Source organism: Lethenteron reissneri, chromosome 1, assembly GCF_015708825.2.
Source record: "Lethenteron reissneri isolate LAM-NWPU_2019-01 chromosome 1, ASM1570882v1, whole genome shotgun sequence".
In the NCBI taxonomy this organism is placed as follows: Eukaryota; Metazoa; Chordata; class Hyperoartia; order Petromyzontiformes; family Petromyzontidae; genus Lethenteron; species Lethenteron reissneri.
In genome coordinates this window covers 4,454,798-4,478,509 of record NC_083779.1, presented here as the reverse complement: position 1 = coordinate 4,478,509, position 23,712 = coordinate 4,454,798, and the positions used below count along the sequence as shown (strand labels likewise).

The 23,712-nt window shown below is 51.8% G+C and overlaps 2 protein-coding genes across 2 annotated transcripts in view; one reads left to right on the top strand and one right to left on the bottom strand.

Annotated features, from left to right (window-relative positions):
- The window catches only part of SNRPA1 (small nuclear ribonucleoprotein polypeptide A'), an 840,838-nt gene that overhangs the window by 372,530 nt on the left and 444,596 nt on the right, over positions 1-23,712 (top strand). The window lies entirely within an intron of this gene.
- LOC133340394 (ribonuclease P protein subunit p25-like protein) lies at positions 587-21,807 on the bottom strand. Its single transcript, XM_061548606.1, has 5 exons — positions 21,642-21,807; positions 14,946-15,207; positions 14,121-14,322; positions 13,638-13,778; positions 587-676 (listed from the first exon to the last, which is right to left on the bottom strand). Exons 1-5 carry the CDS (start codon positions 21,676-21,678, stop codon positions 587-589), a joined length of 732 nt encoding a protein of 243 aa, XP_061404590.1. The 5' UTR covers positions 21,679-21,807.

Here is a 23,712-nt window from a genome sequence, read left to right as displayed (position 1 = left end):
AGCAGCAGCAGGAGCAGCAGGAGCAGCAGCAGCAGGAGCAGCAGCAGCAGCAGGAGCAGCAGCACGAGCAGCAGCAGCAGGAGCAGCAGGAGCAGCAGCAGGAGCAGCAGGAGCAGCAGCAGCAGGAGCAGCAGCAGCAGCAGGAGAAGCAGGAGCAGCAGCAGCAGCAGGAGCAGCAGCAGCAGGAGCAGCAGCAGCAGGAGCAGCAGCAGCAGCAGGATCAGCAGCAGCAGGAGCAGCAGCAGCAGCAGGATCAGCAGCAGCAGGAGCAGCAGCAGCAGGAGCAGCAGCATCTCTCTGCGCTGAGAGGTCCTACGTGTACAAGAAGGTGCGACTAAGACCGGGCCCTGAAGACGGAGGACGACCTTCAAGACAAGGCGAACCACGAGGCCCTTTGGAGACGAGGCCACGAACGAGGAGGCCCTTTCCGGATCCATCCAAACTGGAGACGCAAAATCTGCTGGACGAGTGGAGACGCGGCGAGGCCTGGCGACTACGCACGGAGGACGCCCTTCAAGAGTCACTTGAAGACGCCCTTCAAGACGAAGCCAGACGCCAAGTAGGCGCCGCTTGAGGCCGGCCCCTCTCAAGGTGGCCGATCAAGCGCAAAGAGAGGAGGCATCTCCGGGCAGACGCCAGAGAAGCACGAGCACAGCGGAGACGAGGGGACGTGCCCCTGGAGCAGCGCGACACCGACACAAGGGGGGGGGACCCTTGAGTTTCTGGGGCCGTGCACACCCAGGGGGGAGGACCACCACAAAACCTCCACCCCGACCGCTCCACCCCAACCGCTCCACCCCGACTCCAGCACCCCGATCGCTCCACCCCGACCGCTCCACCCCACACCTCCACCCCGACCGCTCCACCCGACCCCTCCACCCCGACTCCTCCACCCCGACCGCTCCACCCCACACCTCCACCCCGACCGCTCCACCCCGACCGCTCCACCACCCCGACCGCTCCACCCCGACCCCTCCACCCCGACCCCTCCATCCCGAACCCCTCCACCTCGACTCCTCCACCCCGACCGTTCCATCCCGACCGCTCCACCCCGACCGCTCCACCCTGAAACCTCCACCCCGACACCTCCACCCCAACCGCTCCACCCCGACCGCTCCACCCTGAAACCTCCACCCCGACACCTCCACCCCAACCGCTCCACCTCGACACCTCCACCCTGAAACCTCCACCTCGACTCCTCCACCCCGACCGCTCCACCCCGACCCCTCCACCCCGGCCCCTCCACCCCGACCCCTACCACCCCGGCGTCTCGGGATGGCCGGCCTGAGCGCTGGGGCCTTGGTCGCCATCGTCGCGAACGTCGTGGTGGCCGTGCTGCTGCTGCTGCTGTGCGCCGTGCTGCTGCGGGCGCGACGCACCGCGACGCACCGCGACGCACCGCGACGCACCGCGACGCACCGCGACGCACGCGACCCACGCGGTCAGAGTTGAGGCCGGGGCAGGCGTCGACTTTGTGTTTGAGGATGGCCTCGGATGAGTGGAGGAGGCTCGTGAAGGACGCTGCTGCCGCTGATTGCTGGGCAGTTGGGAGGCAGTCGCCCTCCAGCAACGACGGAGGGGCAGAGAGGAGTGACACTCACAACAATGAGCGGAGCGCCGGGCGGCTAAAACGCAGCAAGTTGGCGGTGCATCGGCCGGTCATCTCAGGCGGTCAAGCCATGGCACCTGCTGGGTCTGTCCCGTGACCTCCTCCTGTACCTAGCCTAGCACAGTAGGGAGCACAGGTGGTGCATCGGCCAGTCATCTCAGTCAGTCGACCCATGGTACCTGCTGGGTCTGTCCCGTGACCTCCTGCCAGCGGGTGATCGACACTTCACGTGGCCTTAAAGGTGCACCTAGCCTGGCACAAGCGCCGTGGTGACGTCACCACCACTTAGAGGCGAATGGCGGTTGTTGCTGTTGTTGTGTTGAACTTATTTTTCGAGCCGTACGGAGCCAACCGTGCTAAACGGAGATGCGGGGGTTGTGAACAACAAACGAAACACACACAAAAAAAGACCGTGTCTCCGGTGATGGAGTTGTCCTCGATGGCTTCTGGTGGTCGCTGATGATGTTTTGGTAATCGATGATGACGATAGTGCCGGATTATGCTAATAGCAAAAGTAGCTGCAAATGCTACGGGCGCCGCGCTCTCAAGGGGCCCGCGCTAAATGCTTTCAAGCTTTCAATTCCGGTTCAGTGATTCTGCACTGGCTCTATTGCTATAGTACTATACCGCCTTCAACTTTTACGAACGACCGGGTGTTTAAGGTTAGCGATTTGTCGTAGTATCTGGCTGTAGCGAAAATGAAAAAATTCAATTACTTTACTGTGCAAGTAAAAAATGTGCGTTTTAATGTTTATGCATTTTTTTAGGGCCCCTTTATGACATCATGCTACAGGCCCCGCACTAGCTTAATCCGGCACTGGATGACGATGATGATGACCGCCGATGGTCGCTTGTGATCTTTGTGGTCCTCGATGGCTTCTGCTGGTTCTCTCGTGATATTTGAGGGGGGGGGGGGGGGGGGACACCCTCTAATAATGAATTAGTCACATTTGGTATTTGCATAATTCATATCGCACAAGGCTATTAATTTTTTATCTACGTGACTTTACCGGAAAAAAACCTAAGAATATGAATCCTTGCAGTCACGAAAGCTTCAAATGTAGAATTAAGGGTATAGTAGAGTCTGCAACCTGTGGGTGATGTTGCTAGCGCGTGGTCTAATGAAACGAAGTAATTTGCAGGCGCGTATCATTTGGTTTGTGCATCCGCAGTATTAACCAGGGCTGCTTCCGCGTTCGAAGCTGTGAACCTATGTGACCCCCTCCCCCTCCACCTTTGATGGTCTCGCGCGGCCCGGTCGTGGACTCTGGTGGCCCCCCTATTGACTGGTGGTCTTATCGTCGTCATCGTCATCATCGTCTTCATCGTCGTCATCTTTAACGATGATGACGATGACGTCATTGTCATCATCGTCGTCATTTTTAACGACGGACCTAGTTGACCCTTACAGTGACCGTCGCTTGACGAGGCTGCCCCCCCCCCCTCCATCGTGGCAGCGCCAGCGGTTGGCATCTCAACTTGACGAGAAGCGGGGGGCCTCGCCACACGGGACTCTGAATTTCCGCCACTGGCTTGAGAAGCTCTTGGCAGAAACGAGCTCGGCTTAACGCTCGCTGACAGCGCGGTGAAGAAGAAGGAGATGAGACACGTTTGCCTTTAATAGAAACGAGCAGGACAGCTGTGTTGCTTTCACCTTATATATAATATATTAATATATTAAAACAACTTTCCTCCAGAAGCCAAAGGGGGGTGGGGTGTTAGGCAGAGGTCGCAAACGGGTTTTGATTCCTTACCCGTACCTGTACCCGGCCGCACCAGGGTCGCAAACGGCTACCCGTACCCGTACCCGGCTGGGTACGGGTAGCCGGGTATCGGGTAGGGTACGGGTATCGGGTACCCGGTTGCGACCTCTGGTGTTAGGTTTTCGCGATCAAGAAAATCAAGGAGGGATGCATCCGATAGAAATTCTGCGTAATTATCCCGTCTCTTTTTACTGCCCATATTTTCGCACAATTTTTCTGCCACATTTTCTGCCGCATTTTATGTCGATATCCTGCGCCGTGTTTTCGTCGCGAGACGAGTAATCCATTCCGCTCTCCTGCAGATCAGCGCAACCCTTCGTGCGAAAGTATCACAGAGCTGCATCCGATATCCCTTGCAACGAGTTGTGGTTCACACGGTCAAGGGCAACACTTTACCACCCACTCTGCATTTGAGAGTAACGTTCTATGCATGACAGACCAATATATTGCTTTGATTCTCAGACCGCGGATGCAGGCAAATTATGCGCGGAACCAGATTTCTTTTTTCCACGGGGGTTTTCGTGTGTGCAGTCAATAGCGTCTGGCCTTAGTGTATCAACTCACTACACTTGGGAACCCACTTTCATCACGGGTGCAGGCTGAAACCTGGATTTGAGCCCAGCGTCTGAGCTCTCTGTCCACCGAGCCACCCCGGTTAAAACATTCAAAGTCAATTTTACAGAAATTTCATGAGCCGCATGACTAATCGACCAGGCACCGAAGAGAGGTCCATTCAAGATTTTCGCAGCAGAGGCCATTACCACTTCCGATGCATTTACAATCTCCGAACATTAGTATCTCATTACAGAACGTGTGTGTTGTTTCTGGGCAAGTAAACATCTATAATTCAGGATCGGAACAGCCCTTTGTCAATCCACTGCTGGATGAAAGTCTCCCCCCGCCATGCCAGTCAATGGGTGTTGTGTGGTCGTTGTAAATTTGTGAAGGCTGGGGGGGGGGGGGCAGAAACGCTACTGATGTAAGCCGTGATCTGGCAGTGGGACTCAAGGTCGATGGGTTTATTAGCTGCTTAGGGCACTAATCGCCGCGCCAACATCACTGCCTCCAATTAAGACGTGATTAAGCATCACCCTGCTGAGATCAGTTCTTCCCCCTCTCTCTGTGCCAATTATATGTTGCGCCCAAGAGGAGATGAGTTAAAAGATGTGGAAAGAATACAACAACAAAACACAACAGTGCGTTTCACATCGCAAAAAAAAATTCTTTCAAAGTATAAAAAATTAACCCGTAAAAACAAAGTTTTTCACTATAAATCCTTTATATGCGTGGCGGCTAGAGTCCTCTCGTCCTCTGGCTTGAGATGGCTGCCACCTATGAGTCAGATGATTGCATTGCACCATTAAGCAATTGGTAATTAAATATAATATTTTTGTCCTAAAAAGTGTAACGTTTTGGAAAAAAATTTTCACGAACATTAATTGTCACGCACAACGAGTCTGTGTGCAAAATGTCAGCTCGATTGGATCACGGGAAGTGGGTTAAAAAACGACCGAAAGATTTGCACGGTCATAAGCAAGCAAGCAAGCGAACTTAATATAAAGGATTTAAAAAAAGCTCAAGATTCTCACAATAGCCACGTTGGAACGACCAAGTCAGCACACCCGGGTTTTAGCCACTCGCGATTAAACCGTGTTCTCGAGTGTACGGGGAATTGGCGGTGCTGTCAGTGACTGTACCAGACTCGATTATGACAACCTGGGAGGTAGTTACCCGATTTAGATTGTTTTTCCACAGCTAAACGCATCTCCGTGAGTGTTTGGGGGCGGCACTGCTCAGCACTCGTGTGTGCGGCTCCAAGGCGGGGGGGGGGGGGCATTGCACATTTCTGGGCAGAGTTGAACATTTCTCGCAGTGCTGTAGCCAGCAAGCGGGAGGGGGGGGGGGTGCAATGATGCAGAAATTCGTCGACGAGCGTCGCTCGACGCTCACGCGCGAGCGCGCTCCGAATCGCTTGCGTGCCGGAGTCGACGTCGTTCGAGGGTCGTGGACGCGACACCTCGTGGGGTTCACGTCGCCCGTGGAGCAACGAGGAGGCGTTGCCATTAATCGCAATGTTAGTAACCACAACTCGGCTACTATTCTTCCAGAGACCTGTGTGGTGGTGTGAGCTATCTTCTTGGTTCTTTCGGTAAAGTCACGTAGAATGGAAATAATAAAATATAAAAAATAAAACATAATAAAATAATTCTCACGACGTTTCGGCCACAACGCAAGCAGCCGTCCTCAGGTGGAGAGCAGGTCTGTCGAGGAGACAGAGTCTGAATGTGTCTCTGTCTTACTCTGTCTTGTCGACAGACCTGCTCTCCACCTGAGGACGGCTGCTTGCGTTGTGGCCGAAACGTCGTGAGAATTATTTTTATTATGTTTTATTATTATTTTATTATTTCCATTCTACGTGACTTTACCGAAAGAACCAAGAAGATGAATCCCTGCAGTCACGAAAGCTTTAAATCGAAATGGTGTGAGCTACTTTATATAAAGAGATGCTGCCGTGGCATACAATGGGTAGCGAGCCGGAGTGGCAATCCAGGCCCGGCAGGGATCAAAACCGGGGATCTTCTGCGTTGGGTCTTTCGCAAGGTGTTGGTTTTTGGAGTTCTTTTGAAACTCCACTCAGCTCTCCGAGCTTCGTCGGGGTTGAAGCCGCATCGTTGGAGTTTCAACATTGGATCAGCAGCATCTGCCGAGCGGGACCGGTGCGGGACGCTACGGGAGGCGTCGTTATGGGATGGGGGTCGCTACAGGACGGGCCCCTCTCTCCATGCTGCATGCGGGAAATTGCACCCTTAGATCAAAAAAGCTGGGAGTCTGTGAGACTCTGCCGGGTAAACACTTGGAATTCAAATTTTGGTGGAAACTGTCGCGCAATCTTTCACATATTGAACTCCGAAGCCGGCAACCTGAGTTTGATTCCAGGTCAAGGGTGATGTCGGTGGCGAGCGATATCTGAACCGGTACGACCACGACCATCACCAACCAATAATGACAAAATCATGAAGTATGGCCAAACAATCCCCCAAGGCCGACACGGCGTGGGGGGGAGGGGCCTTCATGCTGTAGCGGACTGACAGAGGGCTGATAATCACTGTTATACAGAACCTACGTTTGTGAGCGACAGTAATTTCTCGCGATGGAAGCGCGCGAATAGCTAACGCCATGCAGTATATAAAAAAAACTAATGAAAACTTTAAATATTCGAAATTGGGCCTCCTTTCAAAAATGACAACCCCCCATTGGGGGGTCGTCACGGTCGGCCTAACGACGTTCTTGTATCATCGGCAGAGGTCGCAAACGGGTTTTGATTCCTTACCCGTACCCGTACCCGGCCGCACCAGAGGTCGCAAACGGGTTTTGATTCCTTACCCGTACCCGGCCGCACCAGAGGTCGCAAACGGGTTTTGATTTCTTACCCGTACCCGGCCGCACCAGGGTCGCAAACGGGTACCCGTACCCGGCCGTACCCGTACCCTACCCGTAACCGGCCGGGTACGGGTATCGGGTACCTGATTGCGACCTCTGGGATGAAGCCATGTTGCAGGCGCGGGTGGGTTGATTCTAGGAACTTGAATTGTGAGAAGAGACAAGACGTTGGGAAATGAGTGACAAACAGTTACTCACCAGTGACTCACGGCCTACCCGTACCCGTACCCGGCCGCACCAGGGTCGCAAACGGGTACCCGTACCCGGCCGGGTACGGGTAGCCGGGTATCGGGTAGGGTACGGGTATCGGGTACCCGGTTGCAACCTCTGATCATCGGTTCAAAGTCCCGTACCCAACACTTACGAATACGGTCGCGTTTACACGGGGCCCGGGCATCGGTACACCGAGCGGATCGCCCAACCGAGCGTTCTTGCGACGCTGCGCGATTTGGCAATTTGGCATCATCCGGCGAGCAAACGTGCCACGGTCGTCACTCGCATGCTACGGGCAGACTGCGGAAGCCGGACGGGTGAATTATTGCTGCAATATCTGGAGAAGAGACCACACACACACACAGGTACTACGGGCGGGGGGGGGGGGGTCCGCGTCTCCTTTAACACAACCCCCCCCGCCTCTCCTCTGCACCGCTCGCCCTGTGCTCGTAATGCGAATCAGAATACTGTACCGTCGCACGAATGACAAACGCAATTCATAACGCGCGCGCGCATTTTGTCGCAAATCGGACACAACGTTCCGATTGAGAGCTCAATTTGCAGTCCTTGCCGGCCAATCCACTGCTGGATGAAGGCCCCCCTCCTCCCCCCAAAATCCCCAAGGCCCCCAAGGCCGCGTTGGTCACAATGTGGTTGTCCGACCACACTTCGCCACGCTTGCGAGCTCTAGTGGCCACGCTCACAATGCAGCGAGCCCACCACTGCACTACCGCTCCACACTGTTCTGCGTTCAGACGACTGTGAGTTAACAGAAGCTTTGATTACAGCAGAGGCAAACATCCCCATCCCTCACCCCCCCTGTAATATCCTTGAAAAAACTGTTGGGGCAAGCGCTGTTAGCGAGTAGCACCTATGAAGGCCGGCACGGCACACGAGGGGGTGGGTGGCCAGCACCATACCTGGCCGTCATTGTCTCCCCAGTGGCGATGTTTACTACACACCGCACCAGGTACTCGTTTGAGGCTGAGCCGACCTAGGGGAGGCCCAGGACCGGTTCAGATAAGTCACTAGTGCTGGCCTTGAGCGGGAATCGAACTCGGGTCGTCACGCCGCAGCTCGTTCACCGTTGCACCACCGCTCCACACTCGCGCACATGCACACACGCGCAAGCGCCATTCACTACGAAACGGAAATTCATCGGCGTTTTATTTACCCGGGCAAGAAGACATTGAGATCCATGATCTTTCCTTTATCAAGAAAGACCAGAGAGAGAAAATACTTACAGCTGATACTTAATTGTTCCTAAATTAGCCGCGCGCAATTTTACAAATGTGGGAATTGGCTCACAACCGCCGACTCTAGTGTAAAACAAGGCCGGCCGGATTTGCTTTCACATATACACACGATGTACAAAATACTTTGTGTACATACCCCGTATAAATATACACGCACGCGTATATATACAGACACGTCATGTGCACAAGTTGGCTACGTACGGCGCGGAAATAGGCTCAACGTACATACGTCAGTTTAACACAGAGGCTTTCGCGAACAATATCACCCGTAAGAGAGTTTTTGGGTTAGATCGCGTATTAACCCAAAAAACCTCGATTATGGATGTCAATACGTGTTCGCGTGAATGGAAGTGTCTCGACCGTGTTTCAGCAAACGCTGTGCAAACGTTGCACGGGCGCCACGGACGCGCGGGGTGACGCGCTGGGGGGGTGCCCGCGTGGCCCAAGTCCCCGTCGGTATTTTTTCCCCCAAAATACAAGCGGGGACCGCTAAAAAGTAACGCCTTCAATGTATCCACTCCGTACGTTTTTATTGCACCGAATAAACAGTAAAATATTCTTTCTCGAGAATGTCATGACCATTTACCAGATGGCAGAAATAGAGAAGCCCTCTCCCCCTGCCGCCTCCTCTAACACAACGATTGCCAAGCACGACAACGCCAGACCTCGCACGACCTCGGCGGTGAACCCTGCACCTCCGTGCTGATCGGAGGCGCCGTGGTGACGGCTGTTTGCCAAAGGCTACGCGGGTGCCGACGGAATCCTAATGACGTGATGAACGCCGGGCCCTGGTTCCAAGTGACGACCTCAAGTGCAAGGGATCCGCGACATCGGCGTGGATATTTACAGCGCGGCATCGGCGCACCGAGTTATCGGCAGAGCCAAGATAGGAGGGCGTTACTTCCGGGGCAAGCGTTGCCCCCCTTTGGGTGTGCAACTCGCAAAGATGACCCAATCTGTTGCGTATGAGACAGAGGTCGCAAACGGGTTTTGATTCCTTACCTGTACCCGTACCCGGCCGCACCAGGGTCGCAAACGGGTACCTGATTGCGACCTCTGGGATGAAGCCATGTTGCAGGCGCGGGTGGGTTGATTCTAGGAACTTGAATTGTGAGAAGAGACAAGACGTTGGGAAATGAGTGACAAACGGTTACTCACCAGTTACTCACGGCGTACCCGTACCCGTACCCGGCCGCACCAGGGTCGCAAACGGGTACCCGTACCTGGCCGGGTACGGGTAGCTGGGTATCGGGTAGGGTACGGGTATCGGGTACCCGGTTGCGATTAATAGTATGAGATGGCAAAGCTGCAGGCACTGCAGCGTATTCTGACGACACCGCCGATGGAAGAACCTCCGCTAGAGAGCCCAGCCAGAGGGTATTTTGACCGACTTCCCCGCCGGCCGGACGTCCTAGAAGAGGTGGAAGTGAATTGCACTCAAGTCAATTCGTACATCTCGATGAAGGTAGACTGCCTCCCCCCATCCCCCAGCGAGAGTGAACGGCACTCACTCCCTTCGGCTAACAGATCTCCACGAAGGTGAACAAGCAGTTGGCTTTAACCATTCGGCCACCGCCCTTTCAAAACGAACGTCATCAACGTTGACGCCGCGCGGCACTTTTAAGACACCAGGAAGCCAATTCCACGTGGCTCTAACAGCTTCGAAAAAAAAAACGTAACAAGAAAAAAACGCGCGTATTCCCAAGTGTGTATTTTGTGATGACGACGCTATCTTGCGCGCGTGTGTGCTCTAGCGGGATGGCGACTTCAGGGTCTAGGTCCATCGCCTTTGCTGAAAATAGGCTTATCCGTTTAGCGCTTAGTTTTAAAATGGGAAAAGGTTTCTGAAAGTCTTTTTTTTTTGCTGCGGAAAATTTTGCCCAAGTTCGTGTCGCCCGGTTTTCTATCGGGAGTCCGCGAGCCAGGGCCAGAAATTTCACCGGTTGGCCACCACCTGAGGTGGCATCACTTCAAAGGTTGTTCAAACTTCTTGACCAATAACGGTGAATTATATAAATGCCCACTTGAAATTAGCGAGTTTTTGGGTTAGATCGCGTAAATATAAAACCGCCACCAGCCGATAGCCAATCAGTAAGGTTTGTCACGTAAACAAAACGTGCCAATTCGTTACGAGTACAGCACACCGGTGTGTTGGAGAGTAAACCCACAACATTTGCAATTCGAGTACGACGTTTCGCCGGTAATCACAAACAGCATCATCAGGCGACAGCTAGCTATAGTTGTGGAGAAATCCTCCTGTTTCAGGTCTTAAAAGAGAGGGATACATGCGATGCCGTCACCAGAGGGGAGGGGGACGAAATGTATGCATATAATTTATAATGGATATCCATTCCCAGTTGGGTTATTCATGGGGTAATCAACATACATAATGTGCATGCACAACGCGCGTGTGCGACGCACATACATTATGCATGCACGCCCTGCCCCTTGTTTAATCCATTCGTATGTTCGCCGTGTAAATAGATTATTGGTACTGCTAAAAGCTTTGCCACCTCTGGGTTGGCAATTTGTGCTAGGAAAGTGCCTTATGTTAACCCAACATAATAAACTGACTTAACCTTAGGTGGTACCGATTTCTGCTGTGGCCCCATGGACTGTCGGTTAAGTCCCGAATAGCAACACAACTTTATACCATATTCTCCGAATTGCACGACGAACTTTCTTTTTGTCTCGATTAAAAACTTTCGTGACTGCAGGGATTCATCTTCTTGGTTCTTTAGGTAAAGTCACGTAGAAGGGAAATAATAAAAATAATAAAATTATTCTCACGACGTTTCGCCCACTACGTGACTTTACCGAAAGAACCAAGAAGATTTATTTTTGTCCCCCTGTAATTTAAAACCGTGAGTTGGTGACGCGTCTTATAATCTGGTAGCTGTGTGTGTCCACATTGGCGTCGCTTTATCGATGTGGTGCGTCCTTGTTTCCCAGGGCGTCTTAGAATCCGGAGAACACGGTAAAACAAGATTATGTTTACATTGTATCAATCTCCACAACAGTTACCATGACTCTATGTTACAGCTGGACGGAAGGCTAATGCATTTATGCTCCCAATCTCGGTTGCGAAATCATTAAAGAGGACAACATCTGAAAAACCCCGCAAATACAAAAAGCCACACCACCACCACAATGCAGTATTCATGAGGCTCTCTCGCACAGGGTGTGTTCTCTGTGGGGGGCCCCTTCTGATGAGCGGACAATTTGCGAGGAAATTGGTTTCATCTCCCCAGGCCGGGCAGGACTGGGGAATCGGCTGGGAGTGGGTGGAGTGATCGGGCTCCTTGGGGGGGATGACTTGCGGGGGTGACTTAAGTGGTCTCGACAGCGCCAATTTCAGGAAGCGCGATATCCGCCACGTCCAGCGCTCTCCTCCTGTTGCCGAGCTGCACCGATAGGTTAGAGGTGCGGCCGTGCAACAGCGACTGCCGGCAGAAAGGGTCTCCACTAGACGGTTGTTCTGGAGGATATCTCTTCGAGGAGGGGATTTGGCCGACTTAATTCATGCCGGCCAGACGTCGTGGAAGAGATGGAATTAAACCCACATTTTTATCTGGCCAAAACGCAACCTGCCGATCGACCGGCTGAGGATGTCACCCTTTTACCCATCGGCCTATTGGCTTTTCAGAGAAGGGGGACAAAAAATAATCCGTCCCGCAACAACATTTGCTTAAATCGGGCAAACTCTGTGCCGGCATCAACCGTGCTGGTCTCACCAGGAGAGTCGGGCTCGCTCAACAAATGCCGCCGGCTTAACAAGACGTTCCCGGCAAAAGCACTCCTCCTGCACGCCGGGACCCCGCTCTACAGAGAGCCCTCCCGGCCACTGGCAGGGTGAGATCCACGAGTCGAGCGGTGAAGAGAGGGGGCACAAACACACGGGGCGAGTTGGCGAATGGCGTGGCGTGGGTTGGCATGGGCCCTGGTGGGTGCAAGGAATGAAATGGAGTCGTGTAGCGCCCCCTCCCGGACCCGTGGCCCGGTGCAGTTACACCGCCTGCACACTCGGTAGCTGTCCTTCCGCCGCACCTCCGATTAGCACGGTTGGCTACGTACGATGCGAAATAAGTTAAACATACATACACTGGCTGTAAACTTGGCGTTTGAGTTAACCCTAAATCACTCGCCAATGATCCTCGCGCAACGATTGTGGCCCATCGACACTCCATCCCCTTCAACGCACAAGGAAATAATGCACAAGTAGAACAATGATGTGCTAAACGTATTAAAGCTCACGATATGCCGAGTTCGTATATTGTTGGCAAGTACCTAGGCTCTGTTGAGTTTCTGTAACACAAATGCTGTCCAGCACACCACCATCACACTGAAGTATTAAAACGTACAAGTGTGACAATGATGCACTATAGCATCATTATGTCACACTGCAGCCTTTAAAAATATATCCCGTTAGACTCGATTATCCGTGCTAATGACAGGGAGGACGGCCGCAGATAATAAAAAAATCGCAGATAATACGAAAATATAACCATTTTTCACGGATCTCTATGCCAAAAACTGATAATATATGGGTTTAAATTACGTTTAAGTTAAGAAAGTTCAGTTCGGTTTAAGCACATGACTTGTAATAAAGAGTCCCAAGAATAATAGTGTATAACTGCTCTTAGATGATAAATTTGGGCTTAAGAGAAAATTCACGAGTTATTAATCGATGTCAAAATCTCCTGCATTTAGTTTCCCCCAAAACTATCCCGATTGTGCTGTGTCATGTCACAAGAGGAAGTATCCATTCAGGTCTCGCGCAGAACAGCGCACCCGCCCGTCATTGCGGACGCCACGCAGAAGCCAATAATCGCAGAGCGATTTGTGAGATCGCTTCATGGTGCTGTGTGGTCCACACAACGGCAGGGGGTGGCACTTTCCCACCCGTTCCACCGCACGGGAGGAATATTTGGCAAAACCAATTTCTTTTTGGAATTCTCACGAGCTGTAATTCGTCCAAATTAAGTGCAGGACCACAATTTGACGCCGACGGGGTTTACCGTGCAATAGCTGGCAACACCTCAGAGCGTTTATACCCGTTTCAGGAAGCTTCACACCTCGTGCGTCAGCCCCGGGATGAACAGCCTCCCTCGGTAGCAACGGGAGAAGAGCCGCGTCTCTCCGCAAGAAAACGACCAAAAATGTCCACGCCTCCTTCTCCTCCTCCTCCAGCCCTCGTCAGCTCATCATGGGCGCCGCCTCCGCCCCCTGGCAAGGGCGGTGGTGCCTCCCGTGGTGCCCCCCTCCCACCGGTGGCTCCCTCTGCCACCCTCTCCCCCCTCTCCCCCCCCCGCACCCTCCGTGCCCCCCGCGCCCCCCGCGCCCCCCTCTCCCTGCCCTTCCCTGCTCGGCCGCCGCCGCCGTCGCCGCCGCGTCCACCGCCCGCCCAGCGCCTGCCGGTGCCTTCGGCTCGGAGAAGAAGATGGTGGCGTCGATCGAACGCAGGTCCAGGTCTCCTGTGCCGGCCGGCAGCTCGTCCTGCGAGGTGGCGGGGTCAGGGTTGGAGTCAGGATCAGGGTTATAGTGAGGGTCAGGGTTAAAGTCAGGGTTATGGGATAGAGTCAGGGTGTGGGTTCGTCAAGATTATGGATCGAGTCAAGGTTATAGTCAGGGTGTGGGTTAGAGTCAAGGTTATGGCTAGAGTCAAGGTTATAGTCAGGGTGTGGGTTAGAGTCAGGGTTATGGCTAGAGTCAAGGTTATAGTCAGGGTGTGGGTTAGAGTCAGGGACCGAGTTGGCGTGAGCCCGTGCTGCCGCCGTGTTGCGCGGCAGCGGCGTCGGTCCCCCCCGCCCCTCGACGCCCACGCCCCCCCCCCCTCACCTTGGTGAGCAGCACGGTGAGGGTGTGCGCCGAGCGGCGCACCACCAACGTGTCGAGGCCGCAGCCCCGTGCGCGCGGCTCCCACGTCTCGGCCGTGACGCGCGTGCCGGCGCTCACCGCGCGGCGCAGCGGCGCGCCCGGGGCACGGCGCAGCACCGCGTCGGAGCACGACACCGCGCGGCCGCCTGCTCTCCCCGCGCCGCTGATGACGCCGCCGCCGCAGTTGGATGCCGTCGTCGGAACGGTCGCGGTTGACGCAGGCGAAGAAGTCGGCGTGCGGCCATCGTCGTCGCCACGGCGCACCGCCAGATAGGTTCACACATGCGCAGCGAACGTAAGGGGCGCGTTACGCACGCGCGCAACAAGCCGCGTGTCGTTTTAGATCTCAGCTCTTTGTGACGGCGCAGTCCAGAGGTGGGTCTGCTCGATTGTCGGTTGCTAAGATCTGTTCACCGTGCCGAACAGCACACGGCGTGACCAGAAAACACTTCCCGAGAGCTACGTTGAATTTCTTTCGCACCGTACGTAGCCAACCGTGCTCATCGGAGGTGCGGAGGAGGAAGAACAACTAGACACAAAAAAGCAGTTCTAAAGAATTACATTTTTAACCCGGATGATTTAAAAGTGCCACAGCTCCCAGTGGCTTCCTAGTATCGGAAGAACATTCAGAAGGAACAAAACGGCGAAAACCCAGAGCGGTGTACCCAGCCAGCCTGCCCACATAGCCAGCCCGCCAGCCCGCCCACCCGCCCGCCCGCCTGCCAGCCAGCCAGCCCGCCCGCCCGCCAGCCCGCCAGCCCGCCAGCTGTCCTGTCTCGCTCTTACCTCAGGAGCACGTGGCGAGCGTCGCCGTCGCTCAGGTGTCGCAGGACGCGCGTCACCACGCTGCGCTCCTGGCTGCCCTCGGCCACGTGGACCATGGGGACGTCCGGGGGCAGCCAGGGGAAGGGCAGCCCCGTGGGCAGCTGCTCCACCCTCGTCCGCTCGTAGAACTCCATGACGGAGGAGGGGGGGGGGGGTCGGGCAGTCGGGGGGCCACGAGGAGGAGGGCAGGCGGGGGCCGAGTTGGACTCGCGTTCACATGCCGCTGTGCATCGTCGCGGGGCGAAAGGGGGGACGACAACAAGGAAAAAGAGACGCGATTTAAATATTTCCCGACGAGATTTGAAGAAAGTGTTCGCTTCTTTTAGTTTCGTCAAATCTTTTTGTGTTACCCTGGATAAGCCCTCGAGATGGAACGTCTGCGTCGGATTTGGTCCATCATCTCAAGTGACACACGCGCAGCAAAACACAGCAAATGATGACACAGCGTGTGCCGACGTTTATGAAGATAAAAGCTTACGCAACGTATATGCTTATGCAAGTCAGAATACTGTACATGTACACAGGCGCGGTTCGTCTACTATAGGCAGTGGGGCACCTACCCACCAAGCAGCTGGAGACGAGAAATTATTTTTCGAATAAAAATACTTATTTTAAATGTTGTTGTGTTTAAAAAAAAAATTCTTTCAACGTGAATTGCCTAATGAAGATAACACATTAAGTTGTTTGTATTAGAAACCGCTGGAACACCGCTGTCTGATTTGCGGGGAGGTCTCGGGGTGGCTGTGAAGGAGTTCGCGTGAGAGATGTCCCTTCATTCATCGCGACGAGATTCGCATTTTGGCCACCCGTTTGAGACCCATTCAGGGCGGTGTCACAACGCGAGGTGGCACTGTGCAACTATAGCAGCTCACGGCTTTTGTCAGCGTCAAAGGGGGTTGTGTGGTGTGGACTTGAGGGTCATGGGGACAGCATTTGAGTGCTTTGTCTTGTTTCACATTGTTTATAAATGCTTACCGTTGGTAGCTAAGACAGTTGTATCAATCAAACGGGAAGGCCAATAACATGGCGAGGTTTTTTTTCGAAATTAGAACACCACAGGGATTCATCTTCTTGGTTCTTTCGGTAAAGTCACGTAGAAGGGAATAAAATAATAAAAAAATTAAAATAAAACATAAACCTAAATTATGTTTTATTTGTATTATTTTATTACTTCCCTTCTACGTGACTTTACCGAAAGAACCAAGAAGATAGAACACCACATTTTCAGAGGTCACTCACAACAGCCCCATCTCGTGGAGATGTTACGAGCTGCCACTGCTTGTACAGAGAGCACACAGCTGTGGACTCAACACGGCTTGCTCCGTATTCTTGTGTAGCAGGGAAATTGATGAGTTTTCAGGTCCATGCGGCGTACAGCCGTTTCAATCCGGGCAAAAACAATGTTTTGTCTATTTTTTGTGTGTCTCCCTTGCAAGGCCGTAATTATAATATATATTAAGTGGGACACCCCCCCCCCAATATATTGCTAACACATTCCTGCGGAGGGAGCTGGTAGGAACGTTGGGTTGCTCGGTCAATGGCCTGCAGGGTCAACGGCAGCGTGGTGTGTTCCGCAAATATGCCCGACTGTGAGGGCGGGCACAAGCCGGCGTGAGTAGGTTAAACGTTGAGTTTTATAAGGGCACCACGGGATGACCAACCCCTCCCCACCCAGCCCCACCCCTCCCACCCTCCACCCAGCCCCTCGCTCCCCTCCGCCCCCAGCCCCTCCCTCCCTCCCCACCCAGCCCGTCCCTGCACGACGGACACAATAATCCCCTGTGGGCTGGTGTGACCAGGAGATTCCTACTAGGATAAAATAGATTTCTGTTTATATGATTGTGGTTAAACAAGAAAAGGTAAAAAAAAAAGAAAATACAGAGCAATGTAATACAATACACTATTAGACATTATTGTAAAACATTAATAAAAATTCCATCCTATGTGTTAGTGATTTTTTTTTATATTTTAGGCAGGAAATTCCTTTTCAAATTTAGATTTTTTTTTCTGGGGGGGGGGAACCCCCTAAAAGATTTGGTCCCCCCCAATGTTGACTCCACGGCTACGGCCTTGCTCCCTTGTGATGGTGACTTTGTAGGATGAACGTTGAGATTTATAACGGGGGCACGGGGTGACCACTACGGTCTGAATTTGATCTGTAATAAGGTAGAGGACACTGATAAGGGGTTCATAGGAATGGCAGAGCCAAAGAAGAGCCTAGGGCTCCGGGAAATGAACATCGCACTATCGTCCTAACTAAACACCACCCCCCCCCCTCCTGAAATCGAATCCATCTGTGCGGAGCTTTGAGTGTCGTGGCGTAAACGTGGACACATTTTTGTCTTTGGGTTCTTCCTGAAAACACAAAAGTGTTGCAACTCAAACGCAGGTAACGAGTTCAAATTCTGCTTGTGGCCCATCATCCCTCCTCCCTCGGGGGGGGGGGGGGGGTCGATAAATCGAGTAACCCTCTCCACACCACCACTCAGAGAAAGTCAACACAGCGGGTTGTCGTATGGATACCCATAGAGGCCCCTTGCCATAAGAATGTGGATTTTGTTTTGGCTTTCTCAACACTGGCTCTTTCTTGTCTTAACTGAATGCTTACATCGCCTTAAGCAAAGGCGCTTTGTAAGGAACTAACCACGATGGCAACGTATGAATGTGATGGTGGAAGATGCGTCAGTTTGGTGTAAACCAGAGTAGCAATTCCGAATGATGCATCGCTTCAAATTTACAATGCAGTCGTTTGACTTGATGATAGTCGTTTCACCATTGGAACCTCATTTGCCAGTAAAAATATGATAAAAAAAGGTGTCAGTTTTGTTGCCAAATAGAAGGCTAAAAAAAACAATTATCATATTTTTACTGGCAAATGAGGTTCCAATGGTGTAAATGCTTCCCCCGAGCTCTCATACTCTGATGGTGCATTGTCTTTGAGTTGTGCGCCTTTTGGCGTCATCTGGTCCAACACAATGTGAGACTCGGCTCTAAGGAAAGCTGTCTCGGGTGTGGACCAATCAACTTCAAGGACAGTGCACATACATTATCAGAGTTATGGTTTTTGTTTGCATTATGACTGCAGGTATTGTGGTCTATGTAAACATGACTCCTTGTAAAAAAGGTGTCAGTTTTGTTGCCAGATAGAAGGGTACAAAAACAATTATGATAGTCGTTTCACTTTACAATATCATACTTTCACTTAAAAATGCAGTCATTTCACTTTACAATATCATACTTTCACTTTAAAATATCATACTTTCACTTAAAAATGCAGTCATTTCACTTTACAATATCATACTTTAACATAAAAATGCAGTCATTTCACTTAATAACATCATACTTCCACTCTACAATATCATACTTCCACGTTACAATATCATACTTTCACTTTACAATATCATACTTTCACTTTACAATGCAGTCATTTGACTTCACAATATCATATTTTCACTCTACAATATCATACTTTCACTTTACAATGCAGTCATTTGACTTCACAATATCATACTTTCACTCTACAATATCATACTTTCACTTTACAATATCATACTTTCACTTTACAATGCAGTCATTTCACTTTACAATATCATTCTTTCACCTTACAATATCATACTTCCACTCTACAATATAATACTTTCACTTTACAATAGTCATTTCACTCTACAATATCATACTTTCACTCTACAATATCATACTTCCACTCTACAACACAGTCGTTTAAGACTTTAGAACGCCGCTAAAACTCAAAGAGTTGCTCATTAAACGAGAGGCCTCAGACGAGTCGGACGCAAGCTCATAACTCCAACAGAGTTTAAAAACAATAAACAGTATATAAGTGTGTGTGTGTACACGAATCGCACGTTACAAATACAATGTCACAATTTAAAACAAATAATAATTAAATTAAACTCGCCACGTACGATGCAAGGCCTCAGGCCTTTGCAGAACTAAAACGCCACCTCGTAGCTTAAACGCTGCGACATTCACCACAAATAATACTAAATAACCCTCCACACACAGCAGTCGTCGTCTCGACGCGAAGGATTGTGTGGAACAAATCGTACCGCTGATTATAGTAATAATTATAATAGTTACAAAGTGTTGAGAAGAGCGAGCGACGGAGTGGATCCCTCACCGAGTGGGGTTCGTCTGCGGGCGCGGCGGAGACGGTCGCTGGCGGAGCTGACACACACACAGACACACACACAGACACACAGATTCACACACACACAGACACACACACACACAGATTCACTCACACACAGACACACACACTCACACACACACAGACACACACACTCACACACACAGATTCACACACACACAGGCACACACACACAGATTCACTCACACACAGACACACACACTCACACACACAGATTCACACACACACAGACACACACACTCACACACACAGATTCACACACACAGATTCACACACTCACAGATTCACTCACACACAGACACACACACTCACACACACAGATTCACACACACACACACACAGATTCACACACACACACACACAGATTCACACACACACACACACAGATTCACATAGATTCACTCACACACAGATTCACACACACTCACACACACAGATTCACACACACACAGACACACACACTCACAGATTCACTCACACACACTCACACACACAGATTCACACACACACACAGACACACACTCACATAGATTCACTCACACACAGATTCACACACACAGACACACACACTCACAGATTCACTCACACACAGATTCACTCACACACAGACTCACTCACACACACACTCACTCACACACTCACACACAGACACACACACTCACACACACAGATTCACATACACACAGACAAAGATCCCCCGTATAGCCTGAACAGACTGTAGGGGCAAGTGCTGTTAGCGAGCACCTATGAAGGCCGGAACGGTACACGAGGGGGTGGGTGGCCAGCGCCACGCCCGACCGCCTTTGTCTCCCTAGTGGCGATGTTTACACACCGCACCAGGTACTCATTTAAGGCTGAGTCGACCTAGGGGAGGCCCAGGACCGTTTCAGATAATCGTCACTGGTGTTTGCCGTGAGCGGGAATCGAACCCGGGTCGCCAGGTTCATAGCGCAGCGCGCTAACCACTACACTACCGCTCCCCACACACAGACACACACACAGATACACACTCACACACACAGATTCACATACACACAGACTCACACACACACAGATTCACACACAGACACACACACTCACACACACAGATTCACACACACACAGACACACACTCACACACACAGATTCACACACACACACACAGATTCACACACACACACAGATTCACACACACACAGACACACACTCACATATTCATACACACAGACACACACACAGACACACACACTCACACACACAGATTCACACAGAGACACACACACTCACACACACAGATTCACTCACACACAGACTCACACTCACAGATTCATACACACACAGACACACACACTCACACACACACAGATTCATACACACACAGACACACATACTCACACACACACAGATTCACACACACACAGACACACACACACAGATTCATACACACACAGATTCACACACACACAGACTCACACACACACAGACACACACACACAGACACACTCACACAGACACACACACAAACACAGATTCACACACACACAGACTCACACACACACATACAGACACACACAGACACTCACACAGACACACACACAAACACAGATTCACACACACACAGACTCACCAAGATACTTATACAGACTCGCAGAGACTCACAAAGGCTTACACAGACTTTGAGACTTACACAGACTCACAGACTTAGAGAGACTCACACTTCTCACACAGACTCGGCGACACTTATACAGACGCACAGAGACACACATAGACTCAGAGAGACTCACACAGACTTAGACTCACAAAGACTCACACAGACTAACACAGAGACAGACACTCACAGAGACTCACACAGAGACAGACTCACATAGACTCACAGAGACTCACAGACTCACAACGACACAGAGACAGAGACTCACACAGAGACAGACTCACATAGACTCACAGAGACTGGCAGACTCACAACCACACTTACAGAGACTCACGGACTCACAAGGCAAGACTTGTAAGAGCCTCGCTCAGGATTCGTGATACCAAAGGCTCATAGATCCAAACGAATGCGTTCTCAAGGCCAGGGGTGGGAAAACTGCAGCTCAGAAGCTGCATGCGGCTCTTTAGAGACTGCTTCGTGGCGTTATGTATGTGTAGTGTGTGTAGTGTATGTGTGTAGTATTCTTAGGTTTTTTCGGTTAAGTCACGTAAGTAAAACATCAAAATAAAAATAAAATAAAAATAAAATAAATAAAAAAAAATCACGACGTTTCGGAGGCAACACAAGTCTCCGTCATCAGGTGGGACCTGTGTTGCCTCTGAAACGTCGTGATTTTTTTATTTTATTTTTATTTTATTTTTATTTTGATGTTTTACTTACGTGACTTAACCGAAAAAACCTAAGAATATGAATCTTTGCAGTCACGAAAGCTTCAAATCTAGAAATATGTGTGTAGTGTATGTGTGCGATGTATGTGTATGTAAAGTGTCAACGATTCAGAGACAGAATTTCTAGGAGGCACCTTCTTTATTAAACAACTTCCACGGTCTCGTCCCCATACTTTCCGCAGTTACTTAGCCCAGCCTGTACACAACACTAGCCATCGAACACTGACGGCGCTTACTGAGATAGACCAACAACTTCCTGCAACGCAATGTCTAGCGAAGACAACAGCGACGACGAGACGAGTCCACTCCCAGAACCGGCAGCCTCGAGCTCCCCGCTCTCGGCTCCTTTTATCCTCCCAGCGCAGCCTGACCCCGCCCTGACCACGCCTCCCTTCTGGAACCCGCTAGCAAGTTCCAGGGGCCTCCAGATGGGGTCCTCCATGACCCTTGCCCTAGTTCCTCCACTCTGCCAACACACACCGTGCACACGCTCACTGGCGTGTGTCCTGTCTGTCCACCACAGCTGCCGCTGCTGTTCACCAGCCGGCGCTATTACACGACACGTATGCGATGTATGCTATGTATGCAATGTAAGTATGTAATCTTGTTGTTTTTAAAGTCACCCCCTGTGGTCTAGACAGAATTCTAAGGGTCCATTGGTCTCATAGAGCCAGGCTAAGGCACTCATTGTGGTCTCAGGCACTGAGACCACTCATTGTGGTCTCAGTGCCTGAGAGGGTGGGGAGGGACTGGGTGGGGAGGGGCTGGGTGGGGGGTGGGAGGGGTGGGGCTGGGTGGGGAGGGGCTGGTCACCCCGTGGTGCCCTTATAAAACTCAACGTTTAACCTACTCACGCCGGCTTGTGCCCGCCCTCACAATCGACCATATTTGCGGAATACACCACGCCGCCGTTGACCCTGGCCATTGACCGAGCAACCCAACGTTCCCTCCGCAGGAATGTGTTTAAACGGCCTTAACAGTTCACAGCTGGTAGACTGCCTGACTGGCGAAGCCAAGACGGTGAAGACTCCGGCAGCAGCACGACGGTGACCCCCTCACTCCACACGACAGCCCCGAGCTCCCCTCCCGGGGCCCCTCTTATACCGTCAGCGTGGCCTGGCCCCCTTCTGCAACCTACTAGCGGGTTCTCGATGTGCCCCTTCCGTGACCTTTCCCCTACATCCCTCTCGGGTCTATCACGTGACCTGCTGTCAGTCAGGGCCGCTGTAAGCTGCAGATCCCCTTCCCCACCAGCAGCCAGCGCTATGCTGCTACGTGACCGATTCTATGTCACTACACGAGTACTAACTCACCAGAGCGATGAATCGGATGGACAGGGTTCAGGTTCACTTGAACAACTAATCTTGTCAAAGCCTTAGACCCTACTATATACTGTATATGTATTCCCTTTTTAAGGTCACGCACTCACGACTCATGTGGCCACCAGAAGCTCGCACAGACGTGTTGAGTTTGTTTACTAGTGTTGTCCGGTTAAGTTAATAAAGCACTTCCAATCACGATAACAACAACAAAAAGGGTCTTATACGACAGTTCATCATTTTATTTTTTAACAAAAAATTGTCAACATTTAATAATTCAAAACATTTTTTTCTTCTCCCGTGATATCACCGTTGGACTACACTAACGTGGCAATGATAGAGACGCACCAACAGCTTGGACCATCGTCGTCATCGCACACCGTCATCGCACACCGTCAACCCACTGCTGGATGGGCAACGCGTCGAGATGACAAGAAGCGGTGTCGGTGGGTGGCGTCGGTGGGTGGTGGTGGTATAAGTGGGTAGTGGTGGCGGTGATGGGTGGTGTCGGTGGGTGGTGGTGTAAGTGGGTGGTGGTGGTGGTGTAAGTGGGTGGTGGTGTAAGTGGGTGGTGGTGTAAGTGGGTGGTGGTGGCGATGGGTGGTAGCGGTGGCTTCGTACGTGGCCTTTGTGACGCTGCACTGTGGAGCAGAGGTCGCAACCGGGTACCCGATACCCGTACCCTACCCGATACCCGGCTACCCATACCCGGCCGGGTACGGGTAGCCGTTTGTGACCCTGGTGCGGCCGGGTACGGGTACGGGTAGGCCGTGAGTCACTGGTAAGTAGCCGTTTGTCACTTATTTCGGGTAGGGTACGGGTACGGGTAGGGAACGGCTACCCGTACCCGGCCGGGTACGGGTAGCCATTTGCGACCCTGGTGCGG

Bases quoted from the DNA above. Each gene is read 5' to 3' on its own strand.
- LOC133340394 (XM_061548606.1), bottom strand. From the start codon at position 21,678: ATGGGGACGAGACCGTGGAAGTTGTTTAATAAAGAAG. The intron at 14,323-14,945 runs GTAAGAGCGAGA...CGGCGTCATCAG, and splicing joins GCTCGCCACGTGCTCCTGAG to CGGCGCGGGGAGAGCAGGCG. The intron at 677-13,637 runs GCAGGGAGAGGG...GCGCTGCTCCAG, and splicing joins CGGCGGCCGAGCAGGGAAGG to GGGCACGTCCCCTCGTCTCC.